This window comes from Grammomys surdaster, unplaced genomic scaffold (assembly GCF_004785775.1).
Source record: "Grammomys surdaster isolate TR1022 unplaced genomic scaffold, NIH_TR_1.0 146, whole genome shotgun sequence".
Taxonomy (NCBI): Eukaryota; Metazoa; Chordata; class Mammalia; order Rodentia; family Muridae; genus Grammomys; species Grammomys surdaster.
Genome location: NW_021604604.1, coordinates 3,312,658 through 3,333,701, shown reverse-complemented (window position 1 = coordinate 3,333,701; position 21,044 = coordinate 3,312,658). Strand labels below are relative to the sequence as shown.

Genomic DNA, 21,044 nt, shown 5'->3' with positions numbered 1-21,044 from the left:
TCCACTATCCCTCCTGTCCACTATCCCTCCTATCCACTATCCCTCCTATCCACTATCCCTCCTGTCCACTATCCATCCTATCCACTATCACTCCTATCCACTATCCCTCCTATCCACTATCACTCCTATCCACTATCCCTCCTATCCACTATCCCTCCTATCCACTATCTATCCTATCCACTATCCATCCTATCCACTATCCATCCTATCCACTATCCATCCTATCCACTATCCCTCCTATCCACTATCCCTCCTATCCACTATCCATCCTATCCACTATCCATCCTATCCACTATCTATCCTATCCACTATCCATCCTATTCCTGCTGACGAAGCCAACACTTTCAACCCACCTCTATCCATTTCTCAGGTCTCCCCAAAGGAGTCTTAGGAGAACACAGTGGACTAGGCTTCTTCCCAGATCAAAATCATTCAGCAGCTTGCCATTGCTCTTAAAAAAAAATTCACAGTATTTAAATATTAACCCGGTCCTCCCAGCAGTGGTCCCTATCTTCACTCCATCTTCAGATGCAGGTGTGTTTTCTCTGGCTCCCTGCATGATGGCAACACTGTCCTCTCACAAGCAATGGCTCTGTTTTCCTTTCTTTAGGCCCCTGTATCTTGAGTTCCTTTCCATCAGCCATTTGCCCTAAAATTAATTCAGACCATTCTTTTAACTTTTAAGATTTACTAGTATGTATGTATGTATGTATGTATGTATGTATGTATGTATGTATAATGTGAATATAATGTATATATACACATATGTGTGGTATGTCACATGTATGTGTGTCCCCAGAGTCCTGAAAAGGCATGGAATCCCCTGGAGTTAGAATTACAGACTATTGTAAACTACTACCAATGTGGGTTCTGGGAACCAAACTTGAGTCTTCTGGAAGAGCAAGCAAATACTCTTAACAATTGTGCTGTTTCCAGTCCCCCAAACCATATTTTACTCAAACCAAATCATTTTCCCCAGGAGACCTTCTGTCAACCCTAGCCTAGGCTGTGTCTTCCTGTGTTTTTTCCCCACAGCAATGCCCCCCCGCCCGAGTTCTGTTTGCTGGGACTTCCTGTAGTGCCAGACTATGGTAGGCATTCAAAATAGAAGTGTTGCTAGATCTTGCACGCCAGAAGTGGAAACACACAGCTGCACTGGACAGTCTGAGCTTCTGCTCGCTCCCTTGGTGACAGCACTGTGCTGGATCCCAGGCATAAACAGCCACTGCAGCTTTACTATTGGGCTGTCCCTGTGAGATGCTTTCTCTTTTGAACTAGATCCTGTGGACAGGCCCCAGTGGATGGTTCTTTGTTCAGTGTTGTGTGACCAACGTATTTGCCTGTTGGTACACATGCAAAGTGCACCATGGTCATAGGCTTAGTTTCTCTGATGCCTCAACCACCAGACAAGCTGTCAGGTCCCTACAGATTCTTGTGAAAGTTTTTGAAGTTACGGTTCTGTCCAACTTACAGTGAGGGGTGGGGGGTGGAGCGGGCTGGGGAATGAGACCTTTCTCAATGTTGTCGACAGCACACGGGGACCATGTGGGAAGCTCTGAGCAGTTGGACATATGTATTCTCAGAATGTTCTAAGACAAGCCTAATTCTCAGGTAACCAGCCAGGCCAGGCTTGGCGTGCACAGGGAGCTGGGAGACGGTGTACCAGATGTTTAGAGAAATAAATCTGAGGGCTTCCGAAGCAGATGGTGGTGCGTATCCTTTGCGCTTGGCCCTTTTACAAAATGAGCATCATCCATTATTTTAACTGATGTTGTAAATCCCTTTCAGTTACTCTACTTCCATGTTTTAGAACTGTGCAGAGCTGTAAGCGTCAGTCCGCTTCAGTAGTCTAAGGGGAGACACACTTCCGAAGCCTCCTGATTGGTGACTCCTAATTAAAATTCAGTTACATGTGGGTTTTATGCTGTTGTTCTAAATCAGGCAGTGGAGGTATGTTGGCTGTGCTTGCGGCCAGTGAAAGCATTGTCACCCTGGCTGAGTAATAGCCAAGAGTCAGGTGTCAACAGAAGGGACTCTCTGAATCTGGTCTCCCTGACTTGAGTTCCAGGAGGAGGGCCAGCTTTCTTGTCCTGTGGCTTCTCATTGAGGAAGACACCAAGAGCCCAGAAATCAGGACAGTGACATCAGTCATGACCCAGCCTCCTCTGAATGAGACAGCCCACATGTGCCCTCCTGGCAGCCACAGCTTCACCAAGTTCTGCGGATCTTTTCTTCCCTTTCCCACGGTGCCCTCATGGCTACCAGTGCAGTGGCTCCTCACCTCCCTCTGTGGGTTTCCGTCTGCCCCGATCCTTCCTCTTGAAATAGTCTTGTGTGAGAATATCTGTTGCCATCCTCTTCCAAGCATGTCCTCTGCCTCCAGCATGTGAGAACAAACAGGATCAAAGAAGAGGGACTGCTGTTGGTCCAGTCAGACCTGAAATCTCAGGGTGATCTTGAAGTTCATTCTGCCTCTGACCCTGCTCCCTTCTCCCCTGTGCAGGCAGGCAGCCATTTCAATTGTGCCTTCTGAATCATCTTTCAATCCCTCCAGTCTCTTCCTTCCTTCCTTCCTTCCTTCCTTCCTTCCTTCTTTCCTTCCTTCCTTCCTCCCTCCCTCCCTCCCTCCCTCCCTCCGTCTCTTCCTTCATTCTTTTCTTTCTTCTGTCCTTCTTTCCTTCCTCCCTCTCTCTTCCCTCCTTCCTCCCTTCCTTTCTTCTTCCCTTCCTTCTTCCCTCCCTCTTCCCTCCTTCCCTTTTCCCTCCCTCCCTCCCTCCCTCCCTTCCTCCCTCCCTCCCTCCTTCCTCAATCCCTCCTCTCTACCTCCTTCCTCTTTTCTTTTTCACTTTCCAGCTGGAGCAGTAGCATTACCTAGGCCTGAATTAACGATTGACTTCCCCACGACCTCCCCTTCTTTCTTGCCAATGGTATCTCTTTGCCCTTCCAGTTTGTTTTGCTTTTTATTGTGTATGGTTTTGTTTTCCATTCCTCCTCTTCTCTTCCCTCTTTCTCTCTTTCCCCTGGTGCTGGGAGTGAGCACAACCACTCTGATCATGAGCACAGTCAGTGGACGAGTTTGCAGTGTCCTCCTCCAGCCCCACGTTCAGCAGACCAGACAGACACTCTATCCCAGTCCGCTCACTGGAGAGCATGAGCTGGCCACTCCTGACTTCCTGGTGTCGTCGTTCTTACTGGAATGTCCTCCCTGTCTGAAACACATTGCTTCTCCATCTGCTTGCTTCTTACCCATTCTTCTGAGCTCAGCTCAGTAGTGATTGGCATTTTTCTATAATCAGCATCTATCATCTCTACACATTAGTAACGAAAGGTTTGAAGAATAATGACACTTCCCTCCTCAGACACTGTCTACGCACAAAGCCTTCATGGCCGCCGCTTCCAAGGGAGTGTCCTGTGTTCATCTCTCATGTCTGTCATCAGGAAGTATGACTGTCTTCTCAGTTTCCTGTCACCAGGGCAGAACAACAACTATGGTTTTAATTTGGGGAAGGTAACTAACTTTTGAGTCAGTTTTTCCCTTCTGCAACATTAGCACCCAGCCCAGCACTGACTAAGTACTAGATCATCAGTAAATACCAGAACAAACAGGTGACAAGTAGAAGCTGAGTCTGTTCCTAATGTGTAAAAGGGCTTGGCTGCATCAGAGAGTGGATGAGGAGACCTTAGATGTCAGGCAGGTGGTCGCAGGTAACCATCATGGCAGGACACAGGCTAAGTAATAGTCCCATTCATTGAATTATGTATTTTCCTTCCTGTTATAGCAACTCCCCGACTCTTATAATAATGAAGTTATATTTGGCATTCTGTAGGCTGCCTGGTTTCTGTGGACAGGGATGCCACAGTGTTCATGTCTGGAGTCACTGTGAAAGAACGGCTCACTAGACACATTCAGATATTTGTGGCTAAATGTGCTATTTATTTATTTATTCATTTATTTGCTTCCTTGTTTGCTTGCTTGCTTACTTTGCTTGCTTTTTGACAGAGTCTGGATATATAGTTCAAGCTGGTTTTGAACTCATGATCCTCCTGCCTTAGTCTTATCTGTGCTATGATTACAGCCTTGTGTCACTAAGCCAGACTTTAAGTTTAGGGCTTTTGAAGACAGAAAGCATCCAAGTGTGCCCATCTGGTAGACTTAGCAAGTAAATTTAAACATGTTCCCCCAGGAAGCTTTTTTTTTTAATGCAGTTATTACTATGAAAAGATTGTTTTAGTTGGTAAACCTGGAGAGATGGAAAAGCTTTACTCCCTGGCGGCTCAGCCAGCCTTCTATTGCTTTGAGTCTTGTGACCTGTGTGGTTGGATAATGCTTGCCACCATAACCTGCCTTTTAGAGTTAGCTTATTTTTAATTTTGTTGACTGGGGAGATAAAAGATTTTTTAAAAGTTTTGAAAGATTATGTGTGTGTGTGTGTGTGTGTGTGTGTGTGTGTATCGTGTCTGTGTGCGTGCACATGTGCGCCTTCATGAATTTATGTGCACCATGTATGCAGGTGCCTGAGGAGGCCAGAAGAGGGCGTCAGATAGGCCTGCACTCATTTACTACTGTACTTCTCCTCCTCCCCCTCTCAGCAGTTGAAAACCTATAGTTTTTAAGCTCCTGTGTGTGTAGTGCTTTCATCTATATGGTGACCTAGCACTGGGGTCCTGGGTCATCATTCAACGCTTGCTGATTGACTCTCCTCGGTGTTCACATGGCATGATGTGTTAAAGGCACAGTCATTGAACGATGCTTTTGATGTGTTTGTGTTTTCTCTCCCCTTCCCTTTCTCTCCCGCACCCTCTCCCCCCCATCCCTATCAGGGATCAATCTCAGGGTCTATGCATGCAAGGGAAGTACTCTACCACTGAACCACACTCCCAGCCCCTTACCTCCCCTCTTTAATTAGCGAGCTCAAAGTGTCTTAGACAAGTGTTTAGACTCTTGTTGTTTTAGCTCTTTTGAAATGAGAGAGTGAAGTCTTCAGGGCGGCAGAGGATGGGACTGGTACCCCTGCTTTCTCATGGACTTTGATGTTCTTGGATGAAAGGTGGTACATAAATACAAAGCATTATTAATGTCACAATTTGAATATTTGGCATGATAAAGGCCAGGCTATAAAGAAGCTTGCAGGCTGCTTTTTTAGCTGACTGCGGTTTTTCCCAGTTGATACTTGCACTTTGTCAAATTAGTCTAATTCCTTGATTGGGGCCTCATTGTTTGTTTTCGGTTGGTTTTTTCTTTGTTATGGTGGGGATTGAACCTAAGGCCTCACGCATGCTAGGCACTTTAGCACAGAGCCAGCCACGCCCTCAGCCTCACAGTTGATACTTGCTCTATCAACCCCCTCAGCCCCAGTGTGCTGATGTTTCTTCCTTGTTTACTTTCAGCCTTTCAGTGGAATGTATTTGAACAACAAGGAGACAGGGATGTACCATTGTGTGTGCTGTGATAGCCCACTCTTCAGGTAAGACGAAGAATAAAAAGAGATCTTAGATAAATAAATACTTCTGAAGTTTTCTTACTCTCAGTGCTGAAGATTGAACCCATGGACCCACTGTCTGCTACCACCAAGATCCCCCCAGGCCCCAGGGGACCATAAATTGCTTTTGTCCTTTGTTATTACTGTTGGAAGGAGAGCTGTTCATGGAGGAGATTTATCTGTCTTGCTTTTTCCCTGACATTGAATGCAGCTGACAAGGCTTCTCAGCTTATGGTTTTGCTTTATGTATCTCTAAGAGAGAGCAAACAAATTCTGATGGGGACTTCATGATAAAGCCATTAGAATTTTTTAGAGGAAAAAGTATTTAAAGAAATCAAAACCCTAATAGTATTTGCTTGGCCATATGATTAAAACTATACCTCTCCCAGGGAAAATGGGTTTATAATTTAATTTAGCAAAGCAGACTTTTATGAGGCTTGATGCCCCCACAGTGCTTGACAGAAGCGAATACCGTGCCCTCTTCTATGTAGCTAAAAGTAAATTTAATTGTCCCTTGATTTCAAAGCCTCTTTTAAGTCAATCAGCATCTAAAATCTTTCAACAAAGGCTTTTTTTGTTTAGATATGCAGGAAATAGTCTTTAAAAAGTAGATTCTAGGAAGAAGAAAGGAAAACATCTTTGAAGTCTTGTTTTTCAGAACTTCAAAGATGTTTTCCTTTCTTTTGCATCAACCTTAAATTGGTTTAGAATAAAATATAAATCAAGCCAGCTCTGCGAATCTTCCATTAGGCAGAGCCTCCTCTGTCCTTTGGGCTTTCAGCAGCCTGGCTTTTTGGCCAGCTGGCTGCTGATGTGGGCTGCGTTAGGAAGCCAGACCTTCCTGAAAGGACAGGCGTGTGTAGGATCGATTTCCCTTCGTGCTCAGGAGGCCAGGCTATGGCCCAGGCACATCCGAGATGGTGAGAAGCTATGTGGAAGAGCCCACTGCCAGCCACCAGGCCAGGAGTGCCAAGGAAGACCAGAGCGAAGTTAGCAAATGAAGTCATTGCTTCTACAGTAATGTTGGAAGAACACATGACTTCCCCTGCCACATCACAGCAGTCAATATAGACTTCTGTAATCTCAAGAGTTTGTGTGCATTTGTGAGCCTGTGTGTGAGCCTGTGTGTGTACAGGAGCACAGGAAACCGGAGCTGCCCCTGCAGTTGAAGTTACAGGCTATTGGGAGCTGTCTGACACGTGGGTGCTGTCAACCAGACCCATGCCCTCTACACGAGCGTGGTGTGCTCTTAACCACTGAGCCATCTCTGCACCTCTGAAATCAAGAGCTGTGAGGCCTTTTGTTCACCAGCAAGCAGTCAGTTCTCTCAGCAGATGCAGGCTGGGGGCATCCTCCATTTAAGTTCAGTACTGATCTTGTCTACTTGGTGACAGAGGCAGATCCCACAGGTAGACAGCTCAGTCCCCACGTCCTATACTCTACTTCTGATGCCAAGCGTATTCTCCTGGTTGTGACCTGTGCTTCTGACCAACCAGCTCTTAAATTGGGCTTCCTACATTCCCTTGTGCTCCCTGTTTTCCTTTGAGCAATACACGGAGCTCAGCGAAGCTCTCACGTTTGCCAGTTTACTGGAAGGTATCACTGTTATTGAAAGACAGAGTTAAAGAGAAAAATAGAACAGGTTCAAGGGAAGGATACAAGGTTCCATGCTGTCTCTGGGAAAATTCTCTAGAAGCTCCAGGAGTTCAGTTACCCAGAAACTCCCAGACCCTGCCTCCTTTTAGGTCTGACAGAGGCTTCATTCCAAAATCATGATCATGAGCTTCCGGCTCCCTTCCCTGAATGTTGGGGGGGTGGGGCTGAAAGTCCCAACATTCTAATCACACTTTGGTTACGAGGACCCATCCTGCATTGAAATAGAGGGCTGCCATCCATCAGTTGAGGTATTGTACTACACAAAGATACTGTTCTTTCGAAGATTTTAAGAATTTTGGGAGTTCTGTGTGGCAGAAAATGGCAGAAAGAACGAAACGTGCCGTTCACAGAATCGCGGCAGTAAAGTGTGAGACTCAGGTTTCAGAGCAGTTAGCTACTTCTTCAGCACCATTTTTGTCAGGACGTTAGGTTGATGAGCTTGCTTTCAACTGGAAGATATTGTAATGGTACTACATTCTTATTATTTGGCTGCTGGGCAGGTGTCCTGTTTCTCCATATGGAAGATGAGAAGTTGTTCTTGTAACACACTCCTAATGTCTAATCTCTAAGGTTCCATTGACTCGGGATTGGTGTCCTGGTTTCTGTACATTTCCAGAAGAGGTCTTCCCACTGTCCAGGGGCTCCTCTCCCCTCACCATACAGGCTTAGTCGTAGCATCACAAATTAGGGGAGCAGATGGGGCAGTGGAGGGGTCTGGGCAGCACGGGGCTTGCTGTGGCGAAGGACACACTCTTCCTCTATAGCAGATCTCCATAGAAGCTCCAGGTTACAGGCAGCTGTTGGGCATCCAGAGTACAGTCATTGTGGCTGAGAAGCTGGACTTGTTATGATTACAGTTTTGGAAAATTTAAGCTTAAGGGGCCACGTGTGGCCAGTGGCTTCTGCATTAACACAATGCTAGTTCAAATTAAGAAAGTTATGTGATCAAACCTGATTCACAGAGAAATAGCCCAGATCCATAGGCAACCCAATCAATATTCTGAAAGCCTGTTTATCAAGTGGCTGGTTCACTGAACTGGCAGTTAGTTCAGGAGTCTTTATTATTGCTTTTCTGCCCTTTTAGTTTTAAATGTAAAGTTTCCCCTTTCTTTTCCTTCCTTCTTTCTTTCTTTCTTTCTTTCTTTCTTTCTTTCTTTCTTTCTTTCTTTCTTTTTTTCTTTCTTTCTTTTCTTCTTTCTTTCTCTTTCTTTCTTTCTTTCTTTCTTTCCTTCTTTCTTTTCCTTCCTTCTTTCCTTCCTTTTCTTTCTTTCTTTTTTCTCTTTTTTTAAGAACTTTTGAATTTTTGCTGATGAAGAAAACAAAAATACATCTATCTACCTTCTCATTACTATACTATGAATATAGCCATATAGCTTCCTGTTACTATAATAAATACAGGAACTAGTTAATTTATGAATAAGAAGGTTATCTTGGCTCACTGCCTTGGAGGTCTCATTTTTTATGGCAGTAAAGCAAAGCCCCAACTGCATGGCCAGGAGCAAAGGAGAGGAAGAGGAAAGAGCCAGACTCCCACAGTCTCCTTCAGGTCCACTGACTTAAAGACTGTATGCTAGACTCCATCTTTTAATAGTTTCTCTCTTGCCAGTAGGACCAAGGCTTTTAACACACGGGCTTTAGGGGGCATTTAACACCAAATCAAACAAATCATAATAATCATTTCCATTCTAAAACACACTCTTCTTAAAGAACATGCATTTATAGGGTGTGGTGAAGGCTGTCTGGGTGTCTGTATGTGTTTAGGGTCTGTAAGAAAGTTGCCCATCATCCTTATATCAATTCTTCCTATTGCTGAGACAGAACATCTCATCCAGTTTTTACTGAGAAATTTATTTTGGGCCAGGCCTCAGGAGGCTGGGAAGTCTGAGGAGATGGTGCCACAGCCTCTTGGGTTCTAGTGAGGGCTTGGTGCTATTTCAAAACAGCGAGAAGGCCAAAGGGTGAACAAACACGGTGGAAATAAACAAAACAGAAGGATAGTCTTGTGTTTTACCAACCAAAGAGCTTGTTTTACCAACCAGCTCTCTTGTTAGGAAACCAAGTCCTGTGAGAAAGAACTTCAGTGTTCCCTCTTAGGACCCAGTCATCGGTCAGCACTGCCATGTGACAATGAACTTTCAACTTGAACTGAAACTGTGTTCAGACCCTAGGAGTGACCCATGTAGTAAGTGTTAGCAAGTAGCTCCAGGGTCACAGGAACAGGAAGTGCGTCAGTACTAAGGCACTGCCTGCGAGATGGTTTGCTGTGTGCGCCCTCACTTCGGCAGACCTCTCAGTGGCTCTCCGTAGTGGTCTCATTTCTTGGGAGGTACAGAGGCCCGGCAAGGTTGGATGGTTTACCCAGGATCCCATTGCAACTAGCCTTACACTAGGCCACACTTTACTATCCAGGTCTCAGTAAGTTGCGTCTTACTCTAGTGTCTTCACCGTCTGGTGCTATCATTCCAAATCCCAGCAGTAGGACCCTAGGCAGACACTCTCAGGCTCTAGAAGGTACATCTGTCCAGCTTCCTCCACAGGCTCCCTTTCCAGAATCTGGTCCCCAGCCATGTCTGACAGAGCTCCCTCATCCCTCTCATGGTTCTGCTTTGTTGCAGTGAGTGGCGTCTCTTCCTGGGGTGCTTCCCTCTAGTCTGAGAACTTGAGTGAGGGTTACCAAACCAGCAACACTTTCCAGCTTGCTCCCCTACAGACCCAGCTCCAGGATCATCTTGTTAACCCGAGACTCTGGTGACACTGGTCTGCCCCCTGCCTTCTCTACCTTTCTTCTTTGCTCCCTCAAGCTGTTTCTGGAAGGGTTTATTAAATTGTGTCCATGCCAGGATGGTGGGGCGTATCTGCAATCCCAGTGACCAGGAAGCAGAGGCAGGAGGATCTAGAATTTAAGTTGCCAGACTGGGTTACACAGTGAGACCTTACCTAAAGAAAACTATTTCAAGATTATGTACTTTATGATCATAAGTCTTCTTAAAATAGTAGCATTTGGGAGCCTGATGCTAGTTTGTTTTTTTCTGTATTGTGTTCTGGTGTCCTGCATGTCCCAAGTAACAAGGTAATATTATTTAAAACCTCGTGTATCCTTGTTCAGAAATGAATGTGAGTGCTTCCCAGTTCCATTTAGAGTTATCATTGACTACCCACTGCTTCTGCTGTTGTTTCTGGGGCTGTGGGATATCCAGAAATGAGGGGGGAAATAAACATGGGAGAACAAGGCCAAAAAACAAATGAAGAAAAATACAGAACAAAGCTTGGAGTGTATGATCCAGAGTGGCCTCAGTATGAGAGGAGTGAGCCATGTAACCTGCTAATCAATTAAACATGTACCTAGTTTGCTTTCATATATACACTGTCGGTCTTAGATGATGTATCTTGGGCTTTATATTACTCGGTAAAATCTCCAAGTTTCTGCCAATTCCATCAGTAAAGGTTTATTGTTTCCCATAAAGCCCTTAATGACTTTTTATTAGCCTTAGATTCATTTGTCGGTTTGAAAAAAAAGCTTTATTGCGTTCATAATTCTCTATCAAAATTCTTTTAATGGTTAGTAGTGTATATAATGCTGGGGGGTGGGAAAAGGATGCGAGGTGCTTAGAAAACTGAAGTAGTCAGGTGAATTGCCTCCCGCCCCACCCGCTATGCACACCAGACAGGCATCCCAGTGCTAAGCTGCCCCAGTCCCATGGGGCATTTAACTGGGATCAGAAGACCTGGAAGAGAGAAATGAAGGACGGGGGCACAAAGAACGACAGCTTGTCTATAGGCTGACTAAACCGTGTTTTTAATTTTTTTCACACAGGGGTTATATACACATAGAGGCAGGATGTGGGGAAGGGGATGACACTGGACCGTAGGTATTCTCAGGGGGAGTACAAATATCTTCCAGAACAGGGTTTTGGCTGGGTGAAGAAGCAGGGAACAGGTCACTTATGACTGTCTTTGATTCACTTGTTCTTATCTAAGCTGGCACTTTCCACCAAGGCTACCTATCCACAAGGTCTATGACTACCTGTTCCCATCCAGGCTGGTAGTTTTCCACCGAGGCTGCCTGCCTACAAGATCTACAGCTATCTGTTCTAGGGTCAGTGTTTTCCCACAGAGACCAAGACTTTGTGTTAGCAGGCATGTATGTCTGACTTAGGCCTATGGCTGACTTTAGGCCTTCAGTGTATAAGCAAGGCTGCTCCCAACACTAAGCTGCAACAGTAATCTCAGGTGAAGCTAACCCAAATGTGCAGATGCTTCCAGCTGGACTCAGGGCTGCTCAAATTCCACACCCACCTCTTATTGGCAAAATTACTAACAAAATTTAAAAAGACTGACAGCATCTTCCATGATCAGGCACTATTCTAAACATACACATACCAAAACACCAAGGGATTCTGCTTAACAACCCTGTGAGGTGAGGATCCCTCTGTTGCCCCATCCTCCCTGAGCTGATGGCATCAGAGGATCAAAAAGCACTGTAAGGACACGGCCGTAATGGAGTGTAGCTTCCACAAGGTCTTTTGGAAGTTAAGCTGTCACTACAGAGATTTCTCAAATAGAAGCCCAGGATATCTCTAGGGGAACAAGGAGGTGCTGAAGCTTGAAGCCCAGACCTTCTGCTTGCTAAGTAGATAGATCCTCTACCATTGCTCTTCATCCCACTCCAACCCCTTCTTCATTCTACAGTTTAGTTAGAACAGTCTGGAGGCAGAGTGAATGGAGAGACATAGATCAGGGTTTGCTTTAATGCTTTAGAAACGGACAATAAAAATATTTGGAAAATTGTGAAATAATGAAATCCTTCTCATGAAACTTGGTTCAATTAAGAAAACATAACAGTCACAAAATGTCTGTTAACACATAAAGAATTTATTACTTTTTGTTGCTTTTTTTATTTATTGCTTTTTGAGACAGGGTTTCTCTGTATAGCCTTGGCTATCCTGGAACTTACTTTGTAGGCCAGTGTAGCCTGAACTCATAGAGATCTGCCTCTCTCTGCCTTCTGAGTTTTGGGATTAAAGGTTTATAACCACTACCCAGCAAGAATTTATTACATGGTGATATGAGCTTATAATCCCAGCACTTGAAAAGCTGAGGCAGGAAGATTCTGAACTCAAGGCCATCTTGGGCTACACAATGAAGCTGTCTCAAAAAAAAAAAGTACTATAATACTTACGTACTCTAAAATTCCAAGTCATGTTTCTAAACTTAATGAATATTAGTATTTATGACCCATACTAAAGTATTCAGGTTATAAAGTTAATAGTTTAGGAGACAGAAGAGTCCTGAGACCAAAATGTTTGAGACCGTATCATCTGTCCCTGTCCCTGATGACCTCTGTGTTCAGCTGAGCTAGGAATTCACTCATTTCTTGTCTGCTTAGTTTAAGGCAAGATTCAACTTCAAAATGTTTCTTTCTTAGGTAGAGGGGATCATCTCTATGCTGTCTGAAATTTTCTCTGTTTTCCCAATGTTGCTTACAGACCCTTTCCTGTGTGAGTTCTAAGATTATTAAGTCTTTCTTTTGGGATGATGCTAAGAATCAAACTCAGGACCTTGCATGTGCCAGGCTCTGCCACTGAGCTGGAACCCGCTCCTGAGGGTGAGGTGTTCTGGGAGCAGGTCTCCAGCAGTCCTCTTGCCTCCTCTCCTCAGCCCCTTAGCCCACTCCAGCAATTAGCACTGTTCGTCCCAGGAGACCAACTCAAGCATCAGGCTCCATCTAGCGATGAATCCGAGTGCCAGGCTAATTGACTAATGACAGTAATCATGATGAATGCTCATGAGAACCTGCCTCACCTCAGCTTCCCACCTGGCTCCATGGAGGAGTCTTCTTGACGCCTCAAAGTATCCCCACAAGGCAGGTGCTGTTGACCCCAGTGAGGAAGCCACGTCCTCAGGAGTCCGAGTGGTTTTCTACCTTCACACCCCTAAGTAGCATGTAGAGTGGTATGTGAGGCTCTCATTCTCCAGGGCAGACAGCCTGTGTTCTGATAATAGAAATTTCCCTTGCTACAGACTTCTGCTTCATCGGGTCTTGTGCTGATGTGCCCCATCATGTAGACCCTACCCCCAAACACTGTCCTTCCTTTTCAGTCTCTTCCTTTTCTGCCTTTGGAGTATGTACACTTGATCTGTGGATCCTCATATGCAAATGATTTCACATAGCCTTAGTCTTTCTGGTTCTTTTAGGTCAGATATAGAGCCATTAGCATTCAAAGAACAATACTTCATTTCACTATGGCCAGACAATATCTTGAACAGCAAAGGGACAGCAGGAATAATTCCCTGGAACTGACTCTTCATGAAGCCCAGCTTGAGACCTGGCAGAAGGAGTGGCAGAAGGAGTGGGAGTTGGGTCTTGCTCAGAACAAGGGAATGGGACCTAAGAAACTGCTATTACGCTAACACCCATGTGTAATGGCCTTGGGTCCGCACTGTCTTCTAACGCTGTGGGTCTGTCTGCACTGACTCCCACAGTTCTGAGAAGAAGTACTGTTCTGGCACTGGCTGGCCTTCATTTTCTGAGGCTCATGGCACAAAAGGCTCAGATGAAAGTCACACAGGGATCCTGAGATGCCTGGACACTTCCTTAGGATGTCCTCGCATGGAGGTGGTCTGCAAGCAGGTGATGTGTTTTGCTTTTCTTTGTTTTCTCTGAAAGGGAAGGAACTGTCCTTTCCTTGGTGCCTGTCTTGTTCTTCCCTGGTACTATGTCAACAAAATGCACTGGACTCGAATCCACACTTGTAGTGATCCCTCTCTCCCATCCCACCTGGCACTAAAGATGAAGGTGGCATCTCTCCACCCTGTTCCTGCTTGACATCATGCCATCAACAGACAGAGACATCAGCATCTTACTCCTTCTGGGAGCCTGGGGAGGGAGGCTAGGATCCAGACAAAACTTGGCTTTGTATTTTATTATTATTATTGTTATATTTATGATTATTATTATTATGTGTGTCACATGTGTGAGCGTGCATGCATGCACAAGCACCACTGTACATATGAGGTGAGGAGGTCTCAGGAGTCAGTTTTCTCTGTCTACCATTGTGGCTACTGGGGATTAACTCACTCAACTGCTTTTTATCTGTTTAGACCATCTTGCCAGCCCAAGGAAACTGGTTTTTATACTGTTTCCTGATGCATGGGCTTTAGAAATTGGCAGAGGCTAGCAAATGGAAAGGGCTGAGTTTTGTCTGCAGGAAAGAAAAGTGGTTATTGAGCACTCACTCAGACTGTATTAATCCTTACCCCCCTTGTGTTCATTTGTCTTCATGATGGCTCCTTATTAATGTCCCCGTTTGTCAGATGAACAAGTCAAGGCCTCAGTTTAATCACTTGCCCACATGCTCCCTGGGGAAGTAGGACTGCTCACTACCACAGCTCTTTGTGTATATCCGTTTGTCCATTTTGAACCAAAGTCTAATGCAAAAGGCCAGCTTCCCAGCTGCCAGGCTCTGGGACGTGGCAGGCCATGTGGGGCTGTCTTCCCGGAGAGTGACAAAGGTGTTGTCTCTCCCCCGCAGTGTGAAGCCCACCTTGGCCATGTGTTTCCTGATGGACCTGAGCCCACTGGCCAAAGGTTTTGCATCAACAGTGTGGCCCTGAAGTTCAAACCAAGCAAGCCCTGACTGTCTGCAGAAGGCCTGTGCTTTGCCGCTCCTCGTGAAGCCTTGGTTCTGTATCTCAGATGGATGCATTGCTTTGTTTGCTGAAAGTTTAGGTGAAGGTTGTTACTGGCCACAGGGGAATCACAGCTTCCTAGTCACCTGAAAACAACTCAACCTGACTTCCACTTGGGCCATGGGCTTTCAACTGGCTGCCAAGGCTTTGGGTGAGACCACAGGGTGGGACCCAGGAAGAACTTCCACAGGCTCACGGGCTGATGAGGGTTCCCAAAACTCCTGAAGGGAACCTGAGTTAGCATCTCAGTTGAGGGCTCAGGGGGAAGAGAACAGAAGAGATAGGATGGACCCGGTGAGAGACCCCAGTGAAGAAGAGGAGGACGGGAGTGGCCGACCATGGGGAACACACACCGTGGTGGATGAGACTTGTAGTTTCTTATCCAAAGCTTCACTGACTCAACCTTAAACTCACAAGTGGGGTCCACGTGAATTGAGTCAATTTTAGCGACTACGAATAATGTTCTCCCTCTGTTCTTTGTTACGGCAGTATAAACTTCAAATATTCAAATGAAATATTGAGATCAATGTTTACTTTTTGTCTCAGTCTGTTAATTTGCTCTTTTAGCAACATGACTCTAAATCAAAATGACAAGAAAAAAATCCAGCAATTGGACACACCGTACAGTAACCATACAGATGTTTTATGAATTGGGAATCCTGGATTGTTAGCAAAAAGTATTTACATAAATCTCTTTGTGTTGTTGGAAACTTAGTCACCCCATTTTCTTCTTGCAGATCTGTTATACATTTTGTGTCATTTCACATACTATCTAGCCTAATTCAAATTATGGCTCACAACCATCTGTAATGGGATCTGATGCCCTCTTCTGGTGTGTCTGAAGACAGCTATAGTGTATTCATATACATTTTAAAAAATGCTAACTTAAAAGGATGCTAGCCCAGAAAACTAATTCCATCACTTTCTGTTACCATTGCCAAGAAACTTAATTATATATACGTGTTGTGAAAGACTAACCTCAAAGCCAAATAACTACCATCTTGGAAGATTCAGTTGTTCAGTCCCTGGAGGAGCGGAGAGGGCCAGGAGTACCTGGGCTGAACCTGCTTGTCTGTTGACGATGCTTCCTGGCTGTTCTTTCTCGTGGGTCTTTTCCCTTTATGCACCATGTGATTCTTTGTAGTTAGTTCTCCTTTTCCATATTTTCATAGGTTCTGAGAATCAAACTCAAGTTGTCAGAGTATGGCAAGTGCCTTTACTCACACAGACATCTCTTCAGGTTAAGATCTGAATAGGTAAGGACAGACTGACACTTCTCATCACCCATCCTACACAGGACAGCAAGCTTCTCTCTGTCACCACATGCTCCTATGGCCCCAGTGCTGCGTCAGATGGTTTTGTCTTGTGTTGTTCTACAAAAGCACTGTCACCTAGAAAGTCCTCGACAGCTAATCTCAGAAGTGGTTATGTAGGACTTTCATTTTGCAGTGTGGCGTTCCTTCACTTCCTACAGGTTGTGTTGTTTAGTCCACCTAAGCTTGAAGAGTGAGCTCAATACAAGGCCTAAGACACGCTCTCATGGTAAGGATGGTGGAGCCTCAGTCTGCAGGCTGCACAGTGGCTCCCTAGGGGCTTCTTCCTGAAGGTCCTGGGCATGTCGCAAGCCACCATCCACTCAATCAATCTTAAGTAAGCCTATCTTTAAAAAGATCCCAATGGCTTCATAGGTGACTGTGGCCTAACTCAGCTTTGATGTAGGCCTTAGACACTATGAATTAGGGAAACATAGTGTAATAATAATATCAAAGACTTTGGTCTCAGAAAAAAACAATAAGACCACATAATGGTTTTAATAACAAAGATTTATGTAATTTAGTATAAGAATAGAGGTGTGTTTAGGTTTTTTCTTATGACAAAATATCTGACATAAATGAATTAGGAGCAGGAGAGAAGTATTTTGGCTCATGGTTTCTGAGGATTCAGTCCATGCTGGCAGCAGAAATGTGTGGTAGGGGCCATTGGCCTTCCCACACAGGATGTGGCTAGAGCAATAAAAGAAGGAGCCACAGCAAATACAGACTCAGGCACACATTCTCAGTGTGTCTCTGAGTCACCTCAGTGCCACACCTCAGCATGGCACTCACCTCCAAAGTAGATGTCACCAGTTAGGGACCTAGGCTTCAGAACATGATTCTGTGGGAAGCACCTTATTTTTGAAGCATGACGTAATAGGAAATTTAAATTACCACATGCTCCACAGAGCTCACTGGGCGTGGTTGGAATGCATAATTTTTGCAGAAAGTATTAAAGTTCCTGTAGAAAGTGTTGGGTTATAACTGAGCGCTAGAGATGATGCCAAGCAAAGCATGTGTGAAGCCCTGGATTCAGCCCTCAGTAACACTGTCTCACGGTTGCTGTCACCAACTGACTCCATGCTGGGGAAAATGTAGAAATATGTTGTTTCAAGCTTTTATAACCTCTGGGTGTTCTCTGTCTCTGTCTCTCTCTGTGTGGCTGCCTCTCTTTCTCTGTGTATGTATATATGAATATGAATATGAATATGTGTGTATGTGTGTATGTGTGAATGTATATGTGAGTGTGTGTATGTATGAATGTGTATGAGTGTACGGATGTGTGAGTGTGTGAGTGTATGTGTGTGTGATGTTTGCTGAGGTGGAGAGTGAAGGAGGAAGAAACCGGGGTATCTTTCCTTTTGTTTCTTTTTTCTTTTTTTGTTTGAGACAGGATCTCACTCTGGGTTCTCCAGCCCTGTTCTAAGGAGCAGGAGGGATGTGGCCTGGCCAAGGTGTTTGGTCCTGGCAGCCTCCTCGCTTCCTGGCCCTCGCTCTCCCCATCTTCGAGAGTGTCCCGCCTCCTCCTGGGGCTGTGTAGTGATCGGTCTGAGTCTGTGAAGCTATCCCAGACATGGTCCTGGTGTCTCAGAGTGCTGGATGCCCTTCAGTCTAGCCCTCCATCCTCTTCCCTCCAAGTCAGGAACAAAAGAATAATTCATGTTGCATTTCGATGCTGATTATGGGCTGGTACGAGAGGAGAGGAGGTATTTCCAGTAATGGGAGTATTTGGCTGATTGGTAACTGTTTACAGACGTGTATCTTTCTATGGTATACCCCTTGAAATCATTTTCTTTGTAAATGTTAAAAGCCACAAGAAAAAACCCAACAACCCTGATCACTCCTCTTTGTACTTCAATCAGCAGCGTGTCAGCGGCTGAATGGACTGTAATTCCTTCACTGTGCCTGTCAAGGAGAACATTTAGGCCACGTTTTTAAAAATATCTTGGTAGGGGTCTCGAGAACAATTAGCAATTAAAATAATCCATTTTCTACATTTTGCAATATAAACAGGACTGCGTGATTGACTTCACAGTCACGGGTGCTGCTCTGCCCAGAGCATCCTGCTCGCTCTCCCCAACTCTCAGACACATCGGCGGCGGCGGGTGCCTTAAGTATGGCAAGGCAGCCGTCAGCCGCTCATTCGTGCATCGTTAGCTTCAGGATACAACTTGATGCCTTCTCCAGAGAATGTGCTTCTGAACATAACCAAAGCCTCATTGCTCAGGGCTGGCTCGGTAAGAAGCCACTTGGCCAGAGACCACGGCAGCTGAAGAGCTATGACACATACCTGAGACTAGCAATTTAAAAAGTGGAAAGGTTTGCTCGGGGCCATAGTTTTAAAGGTCACTGTCCATGGTAGGCAGTTTCATGGTTTCTGAGGCTGTGTTGAGGCAGATCATGGAACAAGGGCATGGTGGGCAGAGATGCGCACCTCATAGCTTGGAGAAAACAAGACTAACAGAAAGTGGAGTTAGCTGGAATAGATTCTTCAAAAGCACAGCCCCAGTGTCGTCCTTCCTCCAAGTAGGCTTTATCTCCCTACCTCCCTATAGCACATTTGGTTTAAGCTCCTCAACAGAGTAGCCCACCGATGATGCTAGTACCTGTGTTATCTGTCTTAATACAGGCACATTTCATACATGAGTCATAACACTGGATCTCTCAGGCCCCCAATGATAGCACATGATGTGCTTTGTCTATCGATGCTATCACACTTGGGCTATAGGAACAAACTCAGAAACCACAGTGAGATGCAGACAGCAGAAAAGGAGGAATCAGCATGCTCAAATTCTGAACTTCCAAGATAAGGAAACTGAATCCTAGAGAGCTCAGCCAAACAGTGACGGCCACACCCCCGGGGCTGCAGAGTCCTCACCTGAGCCTCTGCTCGCACTGTTTTATGGTTAGAAATTGGGTTAGGTAGTTCCTGTGTGGGGGAAAGCAAGAAGTAACATTTGCAAAATCAGTTCGGAAGTAGGTCTGATTTCACAGAAGAATGGACTTGAAGGGGTGGAATGGCCTTCTTGAGGCCACAGTTATATCCAAGACGCTCTGAGAGCTTCAGAAAATGAGATGATGTTCTTCAGGCTACTCTCCTGCTTCACTTGATTCAACATCTGCCTCTTTGGAGGTCAAAGACTGGGTAACAGGGCTAGAACCTTGTAGCAGGGTCAGGACTCGGATGAGGCAGACAGGCATCTTCCTCTAACAAGATCCTTCCAGTTGGTATCCTCGGCAGCTGACTATCTCTTTCCTTTCTCTGCAGGGCATCTGACAGACACGGGGCAGTGAACTGAAAGCAGGGAGGCTGAGGTGGTGTTGGCCCGAGAGAGTTACCAAGATAAAGTGAGAAGGAGAAGAAATTGTCCCTGGCAGGAACTTAGCCAAGGTGGCCATTTCCACATGGACCTAAGGCATTTGCCAGTCCTGGAGCTCATGTTAAACATTAAACTGTCTTCCTGGACAGGAATAAAAGGAAGGCAGCATCTCTGCCTGGTTTCTCTGTCTTTAGAGTAAGGGAACCTCAAGGAATCCTAGCAATGGAAAACAACCCAAAGGTCTCTTGTTGCTAAGATAAATGAAGGTTCTGAAAAGTGGGCTGGAAAGATCCAGAAGGAAACTAAGCTCACCATCATGGAGCACCTGGGGTCACGTGATCTGACTCTGCCATGGATCGTGAGCGTCCAGGAATCTCCACAAGTAATTTGCACTTAACAAGTGGTTCTGGGCTGAAGGGATGTGCAAAGCCTTTGTTACATCAATGTAAAGATTGAGTCTGGATCCGCAGCACACGGTTGCAATCTCAGAGCTCCTGGTTCGAGGTGGGAGGCAGAGACAGGAAAATCCTCAGTGGCAAACAGTAGCAAGCAACAGACCCTACCCAGGCAAGGCTGAAGGCTAGGACTCACACCCAAGGTTGTCACCTGACTCCCAAGCATGTGCTCCCCAGGGTGCATCTAAACAAACAAACAAACAGAAGAAAAAGTAGTTTTAATTTACTTTACTTAAGAATAAACCAGTAGATGGTTCATGACATAAGATAGCCAAATGTTGAAATGACTGTAAAAAATAAAGTTTATGCATGTGTCTTTGAGCAATACTTCTAACTCACCATGAGGGTTCTTTTTTAAACATGGGAGTAACATTTATATGTTATAGGACTATTTTCTACACTTGTATTTCTTAGAATTTTCTAGGTAGTATTTCCAAAATTCATTAAAATCATTCTGCTCTTCTTGTTTAACAACATTTTCCATGAATTTAATTTTCTATATAATTCCTGAATAAATCTTTGATAGAAAATCCATCAAAATGAATCTTTCAGGAGACTGGAGAGACATCTTGGCTGGGTAAAATTTTTTGCCGCATAAAATACAAACCCTGTTTCCAATTTCCAGCACCCAGACAAAAGACAGTTGTGGTGATGCTTACATAGGATCCCACCACTGTGGGTGGGGGTCAGAGGCTCACCTGGCCTTGCTGGCCAGCCAGTCTAGATGAATAGGTATTTGAATAAGACTCAAAAAAAATAAGGTATCTCAGAGGAATTGAGGAAGACACCTAACATACATGTGCAGGTCTGAATATTACTAAACAACAGGGACAGCCATGTAGAACGCTTGTGGCTAGTGCTATGCTTGCTGTTAGTGCAGCCGAGAACTTCTAAAACGAGTCCTCATGTTTCTGTATCTGTCTGCTTCAAGGATTCCTATGGGGACCAGTGCTCAGCAGCACAAGGGATGACCTCCATTCTTCTGCTGGCCTCTTGGATGAGACTTGAATCATCCAAAGAAGAAACTCTCCATAAGACACATGTTGGAAACTGGAAGCAGACAGAATGGGCTCTTCTTGAGACACTTCAGGGAGATTGACACATCTTGGAAGGAGAGGGTAGGTGATAGGA

The 21,044-nt window shown here is 45.1% G+C and overlaps 1 protein-coding gene and 1 long non-coding RNA gene across 2 annotated transcripts in view; both read left to right on the top strand.

The window, feature by feature from the left end:
• Positions 1 to 15,356, top strand: part of Msrb2 (methionine sulfoxide reductase B2) — a 22,176-nt gene extending 6,820 nt beyond the window's left edge. Inside the window, exons 3-5 of the mRNA XM_028764930.1 lie at positions 5,389 to 5,465; positions 13,620 to 13,767; positions 14,669 to 15,356. Coding sequence (XP_028620763.1) covers positions 5,389 to 5,465; positions 13,620 to 13,767; positions 14,669 to 14,773 — 330 coding nt within the window. The 3' untranslated portion in view covers positions 14,774 to 15,356. The remainder of the gene's footprint in view (positions 1 to 5,388; positions 5,466 to 13,619; positions 13,768 to 14,668) is intronic.
• A 2,952-nt stretch (positions 15,357 to 18,308) lies between these two features.
• On the top strand, positions 18,309 to 20,240 carry LOC114619052. Its single transcript, XR_003711056.1, has 2 exons — positions 18,309 to 18,375; positions 19,407 to 20,240. It is a non-coding gene; the product is annotated as an uncharacterized LOC114619052 (long non-coding RNA).
• The last annotated feature ends 804 nt before the right edge of the window (positions 20,241 to 21,044 follow it).